The following is a 12,708-nucleotide window of genomic DNA, read 5'->3' as shown; positions in this document are numbered from 1 at the left end:
CGATCATTTCACGCAATGTTCATCGCCTGTTAGCATATAGAACTCCACACAAAAGCAGCTAATCACGGTCGTTAAGTGAAGGCCGTCAGCCACTGCGTTGTACGTGGTGAGCGGTAATGCTGAAATTTGGTACTCTCAGATCACTCCTGAAAATGTGGATCTCGGAATACTGAATCCCCTAACGATTTCCGAAATGGAATGCCCCATCCGTCTCGCCGCAACTATCATTGCGGTTTCAAAGTCTGTTAATTCCCGTCGTGCGGCCAAAATCACGTCGGAAACCTTTTCATGTAAATCACCTGAGTACAAATGACAGCTCCGACAATGCACTGACCATTTATACCTCGTGTAGGCGACACTACAGCCGTATGTGCATATTGCTATCCCATGACTTGTGTCACCACAGTGTACAAAAGATGTGTTTATAAATTGCACTATTTTGCACCTCTCCATCTACTGTATCATGTTTCTTAAATTGTAGAAAATGTACACTACTGGCCATTAAAATTGCTACACCAAGAAGGAATGCAGATGATAAACGGCTATTCATTGGACAAATATATTATACTAGAACTGGCATGTTATTACATCTTCACGCAATTTGGGTGCATAGATCCTGAGAAATCAGTACCCAGAACAACCACCTCTGGCCGTAATAACGGCCTTGATACGCCTGGGCATTGAGTCAAACAGAGCTTGGATAGCGTGTATAGGTACAGCTAGTCATGCAGCTTCAACACGATACCACAGTTCATCAAGAGTACTGACTGGCGTATTGTGACGAGCCAGCTGCTCGGCCAACATTGACCAGACGTTTTCAATTGGTGAGAGACCTGGAGAATGTTCTGGCAGGGCAGCAGTCGAACATTTTCTGTATCCAGAAAGATCCGTACGGGACCTGCAACATGAGGTCGTGCGTTATCCTGCTGACATGTAGGGTTTCGCAGAGGTCGAATGAAGGGTAGAGCCACAGGTCGTAACACATCTGAAATGTAGCGTCCACTGTTCAAAGTGCCGTCAATGCGAACAAGAGGTGACCGAGACGTGTAACCAATGGCACCCCATACCATCACGCCGGGTGATACGCCAGTATGGCGATGACGAATACGCACTTCCAATGTCCGTTCATCGCGATGTCACCAAACACGGATGCGACCGTCATGATGCTGTAAACAAAACTTGGATTCATCCGAAAAAAATAACGTTTTGCCATCCGTGCACCCAGGTTCGTCGTTGAGTACACCAGCGTAGGTTCTCCTGTCTGTGATGCAGCGTCAAGGGTAACGGCAGCCATGGTCTCCGAGCTGATAGTCCATGCTGCTGCAAACGTCGTCATACGGTTCGTGCAAATGGTTGTCGTCTTGCAAACGTCCCCATTTGTTGACTCAGGGATCGAGACGTGGCTGCACGAACCGTTACAGCCATGCGGATAAGATGCCTGTCATCTCGACTGCAAGTGATACGAGGCCGTTGGGATCCAGCACGGCGTTCCGTATTAAAATCCCGAACCCATCGATTCCATATTCTGCTAACAGTCATTGGATCTCGACCAACGCGAGCAGCAATTTCGCGATACGATAAACCGCAATCGCGATAGGCTACAATCCGACCTTTATCAAAGTCGGAAACGTGATGGTACGCATTTCTCCTCCTTACACGAGGCATCACAACAACGTTTCACCAGGCATCGCCGGTCAACTGCTGTTTGTGTATGAGAAATCGGTTGGAAACTTTCCTCATGTCAGCACGTTGTAGGTGTCGCCACCGTCGCCAACCTTGTGTGAATGCTCTGAAAAGCTAATCATTTGCATATCACAGCATCTTCTTCCTGTCGGTTATATTTCGCGTCTGTAGCACGTCATCTTCGTGGTGTAGCAATTTTAATGGCCAGTAGTATGTTGTCGAATCTTTCGCCATATATGTTGGACAGCTTCAGGTTATCAGCATTCTGTTGAGATAATACAAATTATATTTCAGTAAAATCAGAAAAAATTGTGAAAGAAGTATAATTTATGCGTCTTTACCCCCACAAGCAACGCTGTGATCCAACCGATAATTAGCAGCTTCTCCTGGTCTCGAAAATTGCAGGCGACTAGGAAAGTGAAGCTAACCTGTGCTAATCACATTTCTTCACAAATACATAACCTAGCCATCAAGTACAACCCTTCTTGCGACTTTCAGAAGATAGAAGCAGATGTTTTACTGTTTTACTGCAGTTTTCCGAACCACAGAGAAATAGCTTACTCGAAAATCTTGGGAAAGTGTCACAGTTGCTCTGGGTTTACTGCAAAATGAAAGTTCGAAAATGTAAAAACCTTTTTTGATGTTAGAGAGATAGTTCCGTTTTATTATGAAATTTAGTTTGCTATTATTGCCTACATAAACATTTCGTGTGAATCGCCACGAATTCGTTTCCTGTTCCCTCCTCGTCTCAGAGTAGCACATACGACCTAAGCCTTCAATTATTTGCTGGGTGTATTCCAGCCTCTGTTTTCCTCTGCAGTTTTTACCTTCTACAGCTACTTCTACAACCACGGTAGTTTCTCGGTGATGTCTTGCCGGATGTCCTATCATCCTGTCCCTTCTTCTTGTCAGTGTTTCCCATATATTCCTTTCCTCGCAGATTCCGCGGAGGACCTCTTCATTCCTTAGCTTATCAGTTCACGTAATTCTTAAGCAACGTGTATTAAGTCTGTGGCGATACTGTAAATTATTCTGAAATCATTTTTCAAAATCTTCTCGTTTCTCTGAACAGATGTTTTTAAATTAGCATCACGCTGTTGGCAGTATTTTTCAGTAAACCAATGTCAATTAAAAACACAAAAAAGTAAAAAATATTACCAGAAACATTCTATTTTCAGTATTTTATTTTATAAAATGGTGACGAACAAATGAATGATAAATATGTACAAGATGTTTCGCATCCTGAAACGGGTGCAGATCACTCATTCACACAATCCTGTGGCACCGGCCATTATGTCCCGTTCTAAAACCGGAGCCGCATTTGACTAGGTTAGGGGCGATGATGAAACCTTTGGACTGTGAATTATTCGAGCTGGCCGTGGTTACATCATCTGGCAGTGACGTCACGGACAGCGTCGAGTTGTCAACAGCGAGCTGTGGGCCAGAGAGCGGCGCTGCAGTAGTCGCATTGTCGCCGGCGCTGTGGTTGGCTGCTGCAGCAGCCCCCTCTGATGACGTGGAGGCAGTCGGAGGCAGCGCCGTGGTCGTTGTTCGCTGGAGCGGCACGAACTTGTTGACGAAGCTGCTGATCTTGTCCAGGATAATGCCGCCGTCGCAAGGCTGGTGTGCCAGAAGAACCAGCGAGAGGACAATGAGCAACGTCCGAGGGGACATTTGTACCACTCTGGCAACAACCTGCAACACACCCGACAACAATTTCGTTAAGACTGTTGCTTAAGTTACCATGCTTACTATCTAATACAACAAAAAAAATTAAAAAATTGCACAGATGCGAAAAGGATTCACGCATTGAGGGTTCTGTACAAACTTAATAACGTTTATAGACAATTCACCCTTTCCGGCACTCGAGGATTTCGACGATTTTTGCCTTTTATCGACACTGATACTGGCAAGATGGGGGTCCCAGGGATTCCAAGGCTCTCGGGAAAGTTTTAATTTGAAGTTGGAAATAGGATAACAAATAACAAAAGAAAAAGTTTTTCATGTGGTATAATCACAGATTTACGATGTTCTAATGTTTTTCCATTACTTGTACTGTGAAATCTCTCTTCTTGGCAAATTTCATGACTACATCAACGGGGAGTACCTTATAAAATGGTTCAAATGGCTCTGAGCACTATGGGACTAAACATCTAAGGTCATCAGTCCCCTAGAACTTAGAACTACTTAAACCTAACTAACCTAAGGACATCACACACATCCATGCCCGAGGCAGGATTCTAACCTGCGACCGTGGCGGTCGCACGGTTCCAGACTGAAGCGCCTAGAACCGCTCGGCCACTCTGGCCGGCAGTACCTTATACGTTTTAGGAACTGAGTGTGAGAGTATCAAAATATGTGACATAGTGGCCGCGTCTTTCGATTACACTGAGTTATAAACGTAACATTTGTACACCAGTAAAGGCAAACCTTAGTATGCGACATAAATTTCAAATTCCCAAGAGGTCTTAACATACGGATGGACAGGTACACAGTCACAGAACAGATGCAAAAAAATTTTCGTTTGATATAACTACAAACTCATAATTTTTGGATTTTTTCCTTTGGTTGTAGTGTGCAACCTTACGTCTTGCCGAATTTCGTGATTCTAGACCAACGGAAGGTCAGTGTAGGTTTTGATGAGTGAGTTAGCGAGTATGAGTATACTTGACATAAATGGCCGTATCTTTTTGGAAATTGGATATTTGTGGTAAGGTCTTATGGGATCATCGGTCCCTAAGCTTACATACTGCTTAAGCTAACTTAAACTAAATTACACTATGGACGCCGCGAGGGATGAGCCGAGCGGTCTGAGGCGCTGTAGTCATGGACTGTGCGGCTGGTCCCCCGGTGGAGGTTCGAGTCCTCCCCTCGGGCATGGGTGTGTGTGTTTGTCCTCAGGAGAATTTAGGTTAAGTAGTGTGTAAGCTTAGGGACTGATGACCTTAGCAGTTAAGTCCCATTAGATCTCACACACATTTGAACATTTTTTTACGCTAAGGACAACACACACATCCATGCCCGAGGCAGGACTCGAACCTCTTACTGGGGGAGCCACGCGAACCGTTTCAAGGCGCTCAAGACCGCCCAGCTATCCCGCGTGGTGCCCTATCTTTTGATTGCATTGATGTTGAAAATAACGTTTGTTACACCTTCAAAGGACAATGACCTTAGTATATGACATAAATTTCAGCCTCATCCGTTTACCCATTCCTGAGTAAAAGGGGGCTTAACAGACGGACGGACAGACAGACAGACGGATTTCAAAGCAAATACAATCTTTCGTGTGATAAATTAAAAATTCGTAATTTTCGTTTTTTTTTTTTTTTTTTTTTTTTTTTTTTTTTTTTTTTTTTTGCTTTGGTTTTGGTATGAAACCTTGCTTCTTGCTGAATTTCACGATTCGAGACTAAGAAGAAGTACTCTACAGGTTTTGATGAGTGAGTTTGCACCTGTGAATATACGTGACATAAATGGCCGGCATTTTGATTGCATCGTCTTAGAAACTAACATTTATTATATCGCCAAAAAAGTATTTGCCTTCGTATGTGACATAAATTCCAACTTGATACGTCTACCCGTTCCTGAGAAAATTGTTTTGAACAGCCGGACAGACAAACTGACAGACGGACAAACTGAAGTACGGAACTGTAAGAACGCCCTTCTAAAAAACTTTACTTCTATTTAGAGCCAAAAACATTTGGTAGGATATAGTTGGGTTCCTTTTAATGAACAACTTTCGGAATTTACAGCTTATATTTTTTAAAGTTCCCTTTCACTAAGCCATATGAAATGGCAAATATATTTTTAACGGGTCCATTCATGGAACTAAGAGTTATTAAGAGTGAAATAATCCATATTTTTCAAACTACTGTACAGTGTAATGCGAAAACTCAAAGTGTATAGTAAAAAGCCGAAACAACGTTATGTAGGATTAAAAGCAAGGGAGGTTACATTAAGAGTGCAATTGGGATTTCAATGTTAAACGCAGAGGAGAGAGCGGATGGATAGAAAGAATACATTAAGGGCATCCACAAGAGAGGGGGCTTGTCTCACGACATGTTGGAAGAAAAAATTGGAATCTATGTTTAAGACACAGAGGATCTAGTACTAGAATCAAAGTGTAAAAGAGCTTTGGAAGAATTAAGGACAAATAAGGCGAAAGGAATAGATAACGTTCCGTCAGAATTACTAACATCATCGCGGGAAGTTGAGACCAAACGACTATTCAACTTAGTGTGTAGAATCTATGACTCTGGCGTCATACCATCAAACTTTCGATAAAATATCATCCACACCATTCCGAAGGTAGCAAGAGCAAAAAGTGAGAGAACTATCGTACAATCATGCATCCTAATTGATTACAAGAATAACATACAGCAGGATGAAAAAGGAAAACTTAAGATCTTTTAGATGATGATCAGTTTGGCTCTAGGAAAGGTAAATGCACCAAAGATTCAGCCCTGGCGTTGCGTTTGATAATGGAAGTAAGACTGAAGAAAAGTCAGGAGACGTTCATAGGATTTTTCGACAATGTAAAAAAGCAAGATGTTCGAAATTTTGAATAGAATACTAGTAATCTATAGGGAAAGACGGGTAATACAGAGTATGTACAAGAACCAAGAAGGAACAAAAAATTGGAAGACCAAGAACGAACTGCTCAGATTAAAAATTGTGTAAGGTAGGGGTATAATCTTTCGCCCATTCTGTTCAATCTGTACATCGAAGAAGCGGTGATGGACATAAAATAATGTTTCAAGAGTGGGATTAAAATTCAAGGTGAAAGGATATCGATGATAACAATCGCTGATGACATTTCTATCCTCAGCGAAAGCGAAGAGGAATTACAGGATCTGGAATGAACAGTGTAATGAGTTAAAAATATCGATTGAGAGTAACCCGGAATCAGACAAAAGTAATGAGGAATGTGAGAAAGGAGAATAGTGAGAAACTTAATATTAAAGTTGTCGATGTCAAAGTAGACGAAGTTAAGTAATTTTGCTACCTTGGAGCGAAATAACATATGATGGACCAGGCAAGGAGGATACAAAAAGCAGGCTGACACGAAAAAAAGGCATTCTTGGGCCAGAGATGTCTACTGGTGTCAAACATAGATATCAATTTGAGGGAGAAATTTCTGAGAGTGTACATTTTGAGCACAGCACTGTATGGTAATGAAGCGTGATAAGTGGGAAAACCGGAGCAGAAGAGAATCGAAGCGTTCAGATGTGGTGCTACGAAAAATGGTTCAAATGGCTCTGAGCACTATGAGACTTAACATCTGAGGTCATCAGTCCCCTAGAACTTAGAACTACTTAAACCTAACTAACCTAAGGACATCACACTCATCCATGCCCTAGACAGGTTTCGAAGCTGCGACCGTAGTGGTCGCGCGGTTCCAGGCTGAAGCGCCTAGAGCCGCTCGGCCACGCCGGCCGGCTGTGATGCTAAAGACGGACGTTGAAAATCAGGTGGACTGGTAAGATAAGAAATGAGGCGGTTCTCCGCAGGATGATAGGGCATGTGTTAAGACAACAGGGAATAACTTTCGTGGTACTAGAGGGAGCTGTAGAGGCTAAATCTGCATGAGAAGAGAAAACTTGGAAAATATCCGACAATTAATTGAAGACGTAGGGTGCAAGTTCAATTCTGGGAAGAAGATGCTAGCGCAGAAGAGGAATTCGTGAGAGGTTGCATGAAACGAGTCAGAAGATTGATGACTCAAAAATAATTACTTTCATACAAAATATGAATGTAATAACAAAATTACGTCACTTACGTGGAATATCTGTTGGTAACATCTAATAAAATTTTGTTACATTAAATTAACCTCTGATATTGTTATGCATATTAAATTTTGAAACAATACCTTACCAACATAACCAACATTCCTCAATACACGAAAGCAACCATTACAGTTGACTTACTAGCCCCAGTCAACTAGCAAGGACAAACGACTGTTAACAAAATAATAAATGTATCCAGCATAAGCTCGTCAAAAAAGTTTTGGAGCCCTGCTTACTTAGTTGGTATAAACATTAAATAATCAAGAGTACCTCGATACCTATTAGTGGATATTAATATGGGGTGTGTCCGTCTTTCGCCATTATGACGGCTTTAACTCTGCCGGGGGCTCTTCCAATGAGGAGTCCGACTTTCTGTGAAGTAGTGGCACCACAGTCTTGTTCAACAGTCGCAACCAGAGACGTGTTGCCGTTGGACGGTGGGGTCTGGAGAGAAATTTACGTTCTAAGTCATCCTAAAAGGACTTTCATTGGCTTCAGATCGGAACTCTGGGCATGTCAGTCCATTTCAGGAACGCTACTGTTACATACAAATGCCTCAAATATGCTGCTTTCTGACTGTGTGAATTTTCATGCTGAAGAAAGAAAATTACCGTCGTCTCCGAACTATTCCTCTACTGTACACAATACACACTGCTGTAATATGTGTTCACATCCTTCCGCATTTACCGCTTTCTTATGTGCAATAAGGAGACCACGTCCTAACCACGAAAAACAATCTCATATCGTAACACGACCACCACTGTACATCACTATACATCACTGTTGACACTACACGTAATAGCAAGTAACGTTTCCTAGGCAGTCGCCAAAGCGAAACCCATCCATCGGATTGCCGCAGGATGTAGCGTAATTCATTACACCAAATCATCCCTTTCCAGTCGCGTCGCTCTCTACGTCATTCAAGCGGCGTTTAGCAGTGACCACAGAAATGTGTGGCTCATGAGGAGCTGCTCGACAATTCTGCCCCATTCTTTGTAAATCTTTACGTACGGCCATGGTACTAGCTGGACTACTGGTAGCACTCTGGGACTCATGAATGGTTCTTCCAGCTGATTTCATGCATTTTTTTACAACCATCCTCCACAATGAACAACGTTCCCCGTCTGCCAGTAAATGGAGTCTGTCTCATCGGTTCAGTTGCGGTTGTTGCTTCGTGGTTCCACTTCGCCGGCCGCTGTGGCCGAGGGGTTCTAGGTGCTTCAATCCGGAACCGCGCTATGCTACGGTCGCAGGTTGGAATCCTTCCTCAGGCATGGATGTGTGTGATGTCCTTAGGTTAGTTAGGTATAAGTAGTTCTAAGTCTAGGGGACTGATGACCTCAAATGTTAAGTCCCATAGTGCTTAGAGCCATTTGAACCATTTTTTTGTTTCCACTTCACATTCACCAACAGGCGACTTGGGCAGCTTTAGAAGGTTTAAAATGCCCTTAATTTATAGTCATGTGACACCCAATGACTAGCCCATGTTCGAAATCACTGAGCTTTTCTGATAAACCCACTCCGCTGTTGCTTCTCTGCTCACAACACAATAATCCCGGCCTCGTTTTATTTTGCCAGGTCCGCTTCTCGTGACATACTACACATTAAATTGGGACATCCGGATACTCTTCATCAGATAGTGTACACTGAGGCTGACCAGGTCACCAGGATGTTCTTATTCCTGTTTTCCTAAGTACTACGAGTAACCCAACCACATTTCCAGATTTTTACCATGGATCGAATTACAGGCGGGCAGGATTGAAAATTATGTCTGTGTCTGGGTATACTTAGACCAAAGATATAATTCACAGTAAAATTCAATCGGTGAAGTGTAACATTACCGTTACTTAGCTAGTTATACTTATAGCATCATAGTAAACGAACTGTCAAACAAATGTCAAATCGTATTTTGAAGTAAACGAACCATCAAAAATATGTCAAATTGTATTCCATACGTTTATAATTACCACATATCACGTCATCATTACGAATTAGATAACGAGAGTTTACTATAGATGCAATATGGATGTCGAATCAAACTATATGTAAGTACCAATGTATAATTCCAATGTAGAATTATTCACATGGACAACCATCATATAGCCTCACCAGTACTGTATTCGCTGGTTTCTTTAGAATGGCAATGATGACGAAACAGCTGTCACAAAAATAATAAATTTATTGCAGTTGATCTTGACATTTCCTTTCCAAAAGCAAAGATTCTTACTTATCTCACTCCTCTGCTGTACTCGTCTCAAACTAATAATTGTTACTGTATATTAATCCCGATTGGTTAAGGAGACTCAGTTGCCACTATGTAAGCGTGCTATCAGTTCATTCCTAGTCATTAATTTCTCATTCTCAGAGAATGATCTGAAAGCGGCTGCTAATCTAAAGCGACAAAAATTTGAAAGAAAAACAGCGCAAGAGGCGGATCGAAACGGTTGAGGTCAGCCAATAGAAAACAAGCCTGCTATCAGCTGTTATTCGACCTCAATGCCTTGTGTCTTTATATTTCTTACTGATATTAGTCTGTAGGAAATATCTAAGAATATAGCACAAGTTCAATTGCTGTCTGTCATTAGTTACAGCTTTCAAAGGCACATCGTTAATACATAGAAATTTCTCTCGCATAGTATGAAATTTTAGATTTTATAAGCTTACAGGAAAACACCAGAGATGGAATATAAACAACTGTGTGCCACGTAATAATGCCTACAGCAGTCGTAGAATCTAATTTAGAAATGATTATTAACGAACAAAGAGCAAGCACTAATAGAGCAACTGAAAATGCACAGCTTATTCATTATTATTCAAATAATGGACTCACTGAAATTTTAAACGCTTTATTCTTCCTCACATTTGGGTAATTCTGTCTTTTCTTTCATTCACTCGAGAAATACAATTAGCAGTAAAAAATCGCTTTAACTTTCTAAAAAGTGATGGATTGGATGTGTAATTCAGTTGTAAGGTGACTGAGTCTCCCGCCGAAGATTGTGGAGGAGGTTTTCAATTGGTAGGCCCATTTATTTTATTCGAAGGCAACGGCCTTGCCGCAGTGGACACACCGGTTCCCGTGAGATCACCGAAGTTAAGCGCTGTCGGGCGTGGTCGGGACTTGGATGGGTGACCATCCCGGCCGCCATGCGCTGTTGCCATTTTTCGGGGTGCACTCAGCCTCGTGATGCCAATTGAGGAGCTACTCGACCGAATAGTAGCGGCTTCGGTCAATAATACCATCATACAGGCCGGGAGAGCGGTGTGCTGACCCCACGCTCCTCCTATCCGCATCCTCAACTAAGGATGACACGGCGGTCGGATGGTCCCGGTAGGCCACTCGTGGCCTGCAGATAGAGTACTTATTTTATTCAGATATTCTTTAATGAAAAGAACTGCCATGACTAAAACAGTTTCAAATGTCTGAATACATTACAAATGAGCTAATGTGTTAAGTATTCGACTTGAAGCACATAACGGAGAAAAAGTTAGAAAGAGTTTCAAATTGTGTTCTAAGTGCTCTGATTCTTCAATAAGAGTACTATATGAATAGAGTCCAGGTAATTTGGACGCTTCGTGTTACGCTGCCTCAATACGTATACACAGTTTCACGTTGATATATTTTTCGTACTGTGTTAAACCTTTAATGTAAGATTCTAGCTCTTAATGAGCTGCTTGTGACAGCATTTCTAATTCTTAATTTCTGTGAATAAAATCAAATATTTTTGCCAATCCAAGTCGTTAGATTGGCAGCTTGGACTGTGCATGAACCAATTTAACCTTTTAGTAATACAGATACCACAAGATTGGAGTGAAGTAACACGTTATGACACTCATTTCACTGAAAATATAGGTCAGCACCAATGTCTTAGCTCTGACTAACAATTTTAGCAGTCTGCTCTTCCTATCAGTGAATTTGGTGTGTACTACTGCCGATGGATGCTCATTAATGTTAGCATTGTCTTGCGTAGTTATTTGTCTTTGGTGCGTTGCGGAGGTTCTGTTTTGCCTGATACATTATGTACTGCCCTTCGGGACGTGGCGTACTTTGTACGCTGTTACCGTGCAAACGCTTTTACCCCATCATGCAAGATACTGGTGCAATGGTCTCTAAAAATTAGTGGGTACGTTAAGCTGAAGTAGTCACGGCGTTTCCGCCGTTGTGTATTTCCTACACAATGTCCTTAGAAGCAACACGGTACGCGTCTTGTCTGCTGTTCTTGCTGCCCTCACTCAAAAGCTTCATTATCTTCTTCGCCGGGATTGTATTGTACTGTTTAGAAATTTAAACAAATCCAACTCATCGCAAGCAACAAACACTGTTCGCACTGTTCGGACAATGGGACCCCTGCTGTTAAAATTTTACAATGTCGCACTTCATTTCTTTCGGATCTGCTACACCCCTAAACAATTCCACTGAATAAATCGCCAGGTCATCTTGCAACTGCCGTCATACAAATTACTTTAATTCCGTTGCGACTCAGCCATACCCACAGGATCTAAGATGACAGATCAACTCCATCTACTATCTATCGAATTCCTTTGCACTAAGGACTACTGCTTCAAACTGAGTTCGTGTTCAGTTACAGTATTAACGTCTTATCTTAAAAACAATTACTCCAAGAGGATTATGTTATGGTATTGATGGTAGCCGGCTACAAACACAGTAAAGGTTTAATTTCTATCTTGCTCAGTATGTTACTCACCGGATGAGAAGAATTTCTCCAGAAAACTACGCGCTTCCTCGGCAAGATCTGGTCGACTGAGTACACGAGTTGCGTTGCTCGGTCTGTTGGCGAAACGGAGATCCGGTCACCTTTTATTGAGAGTTCCTCTCCGTGCGCAAACTGAGTCCAAGGGTACCCCATGCGATACAAGAGACTGGAGCGAGGTTTCAGGAACATCTGCACAACAACAGTGTCAAGGAAAAGACGCGCGCCTTCACATCGTCCCAATTTCCACTTAGAAGTGTAATCAACATGTTGTGCCAAAGTGCAATCGATGCGCGTTGCATTTAAACAAGATTCGAAGTAGTGCACCGCGCGTACGTTCCAGGTGAAAATTTACTAAATAGTTAATTATCAAATTAAATCCTGAACCCTGCTTTATGTAATGGAAACCGACCAATCTTGCGTTCTTCAAACTGATTCCAAGTTCTCAACGTGTGTCAAGTTCTCTTATTTTCTTTAGGTGTGTCTTGAAGCATTTCTATCAGATATTTTTCATCACTTTATTCCTACTT

General features: G+C 42.1%; 1 protein-coding gene and 1 pseudogene across 1 annotated transcript; one reads left to right on the top strand and one right to left on the bottom strand.

The window, feature by feature from the left end:
• Nucleotides 1–2,943: 2,943 nt before the first annotated feature.
• LOC126175502 (uncharacterized) lies at nt 2,944–12,338 on the bottom strand. The gene is made up of 2 exons (XM_049922325.1): nt 12,173–12,338; nt 2,944–3,378 (listed from the first exon to the last, which is right to left on the bottom strand). Exons 1-2 carry the CDS (start codon nt 12,332–12,334, stop codon nt 2,950–2,952), a joined length of 591 nt encoding a protein of 196 aa, XP_049778282.1. The 5' UTR covers nt 12,335–12,338; the 3' UTR covers nt 2,944–2,949.
• On the top strand, nt 10,510–10,627 carry LOC126177283 (5S ribosomal RNA; annotated as a pseudogene).
• Nucleotides 12,339–12,708: the final 370 nt, after the last annotated feature.

This window comes from Schistocerca cancellata, chromosome 3, assembly GCF_023864275.1.
Source record: "Schistocerca cancellata isolate TAMUIC-IGC-003103 chromosome 3, iqSchCanc2.1, whole genome shotgun sequence".
NCBI classification, from domain to species: Eukaryota; Metazoa; Arthropoda; class Insecta; order Orthoptera; family Acrididae; genus Schistocerca; species Schistocerca cancellata.
This window is presented reverse-complemented; position numbering and strand designations above follow the sequence as displayed.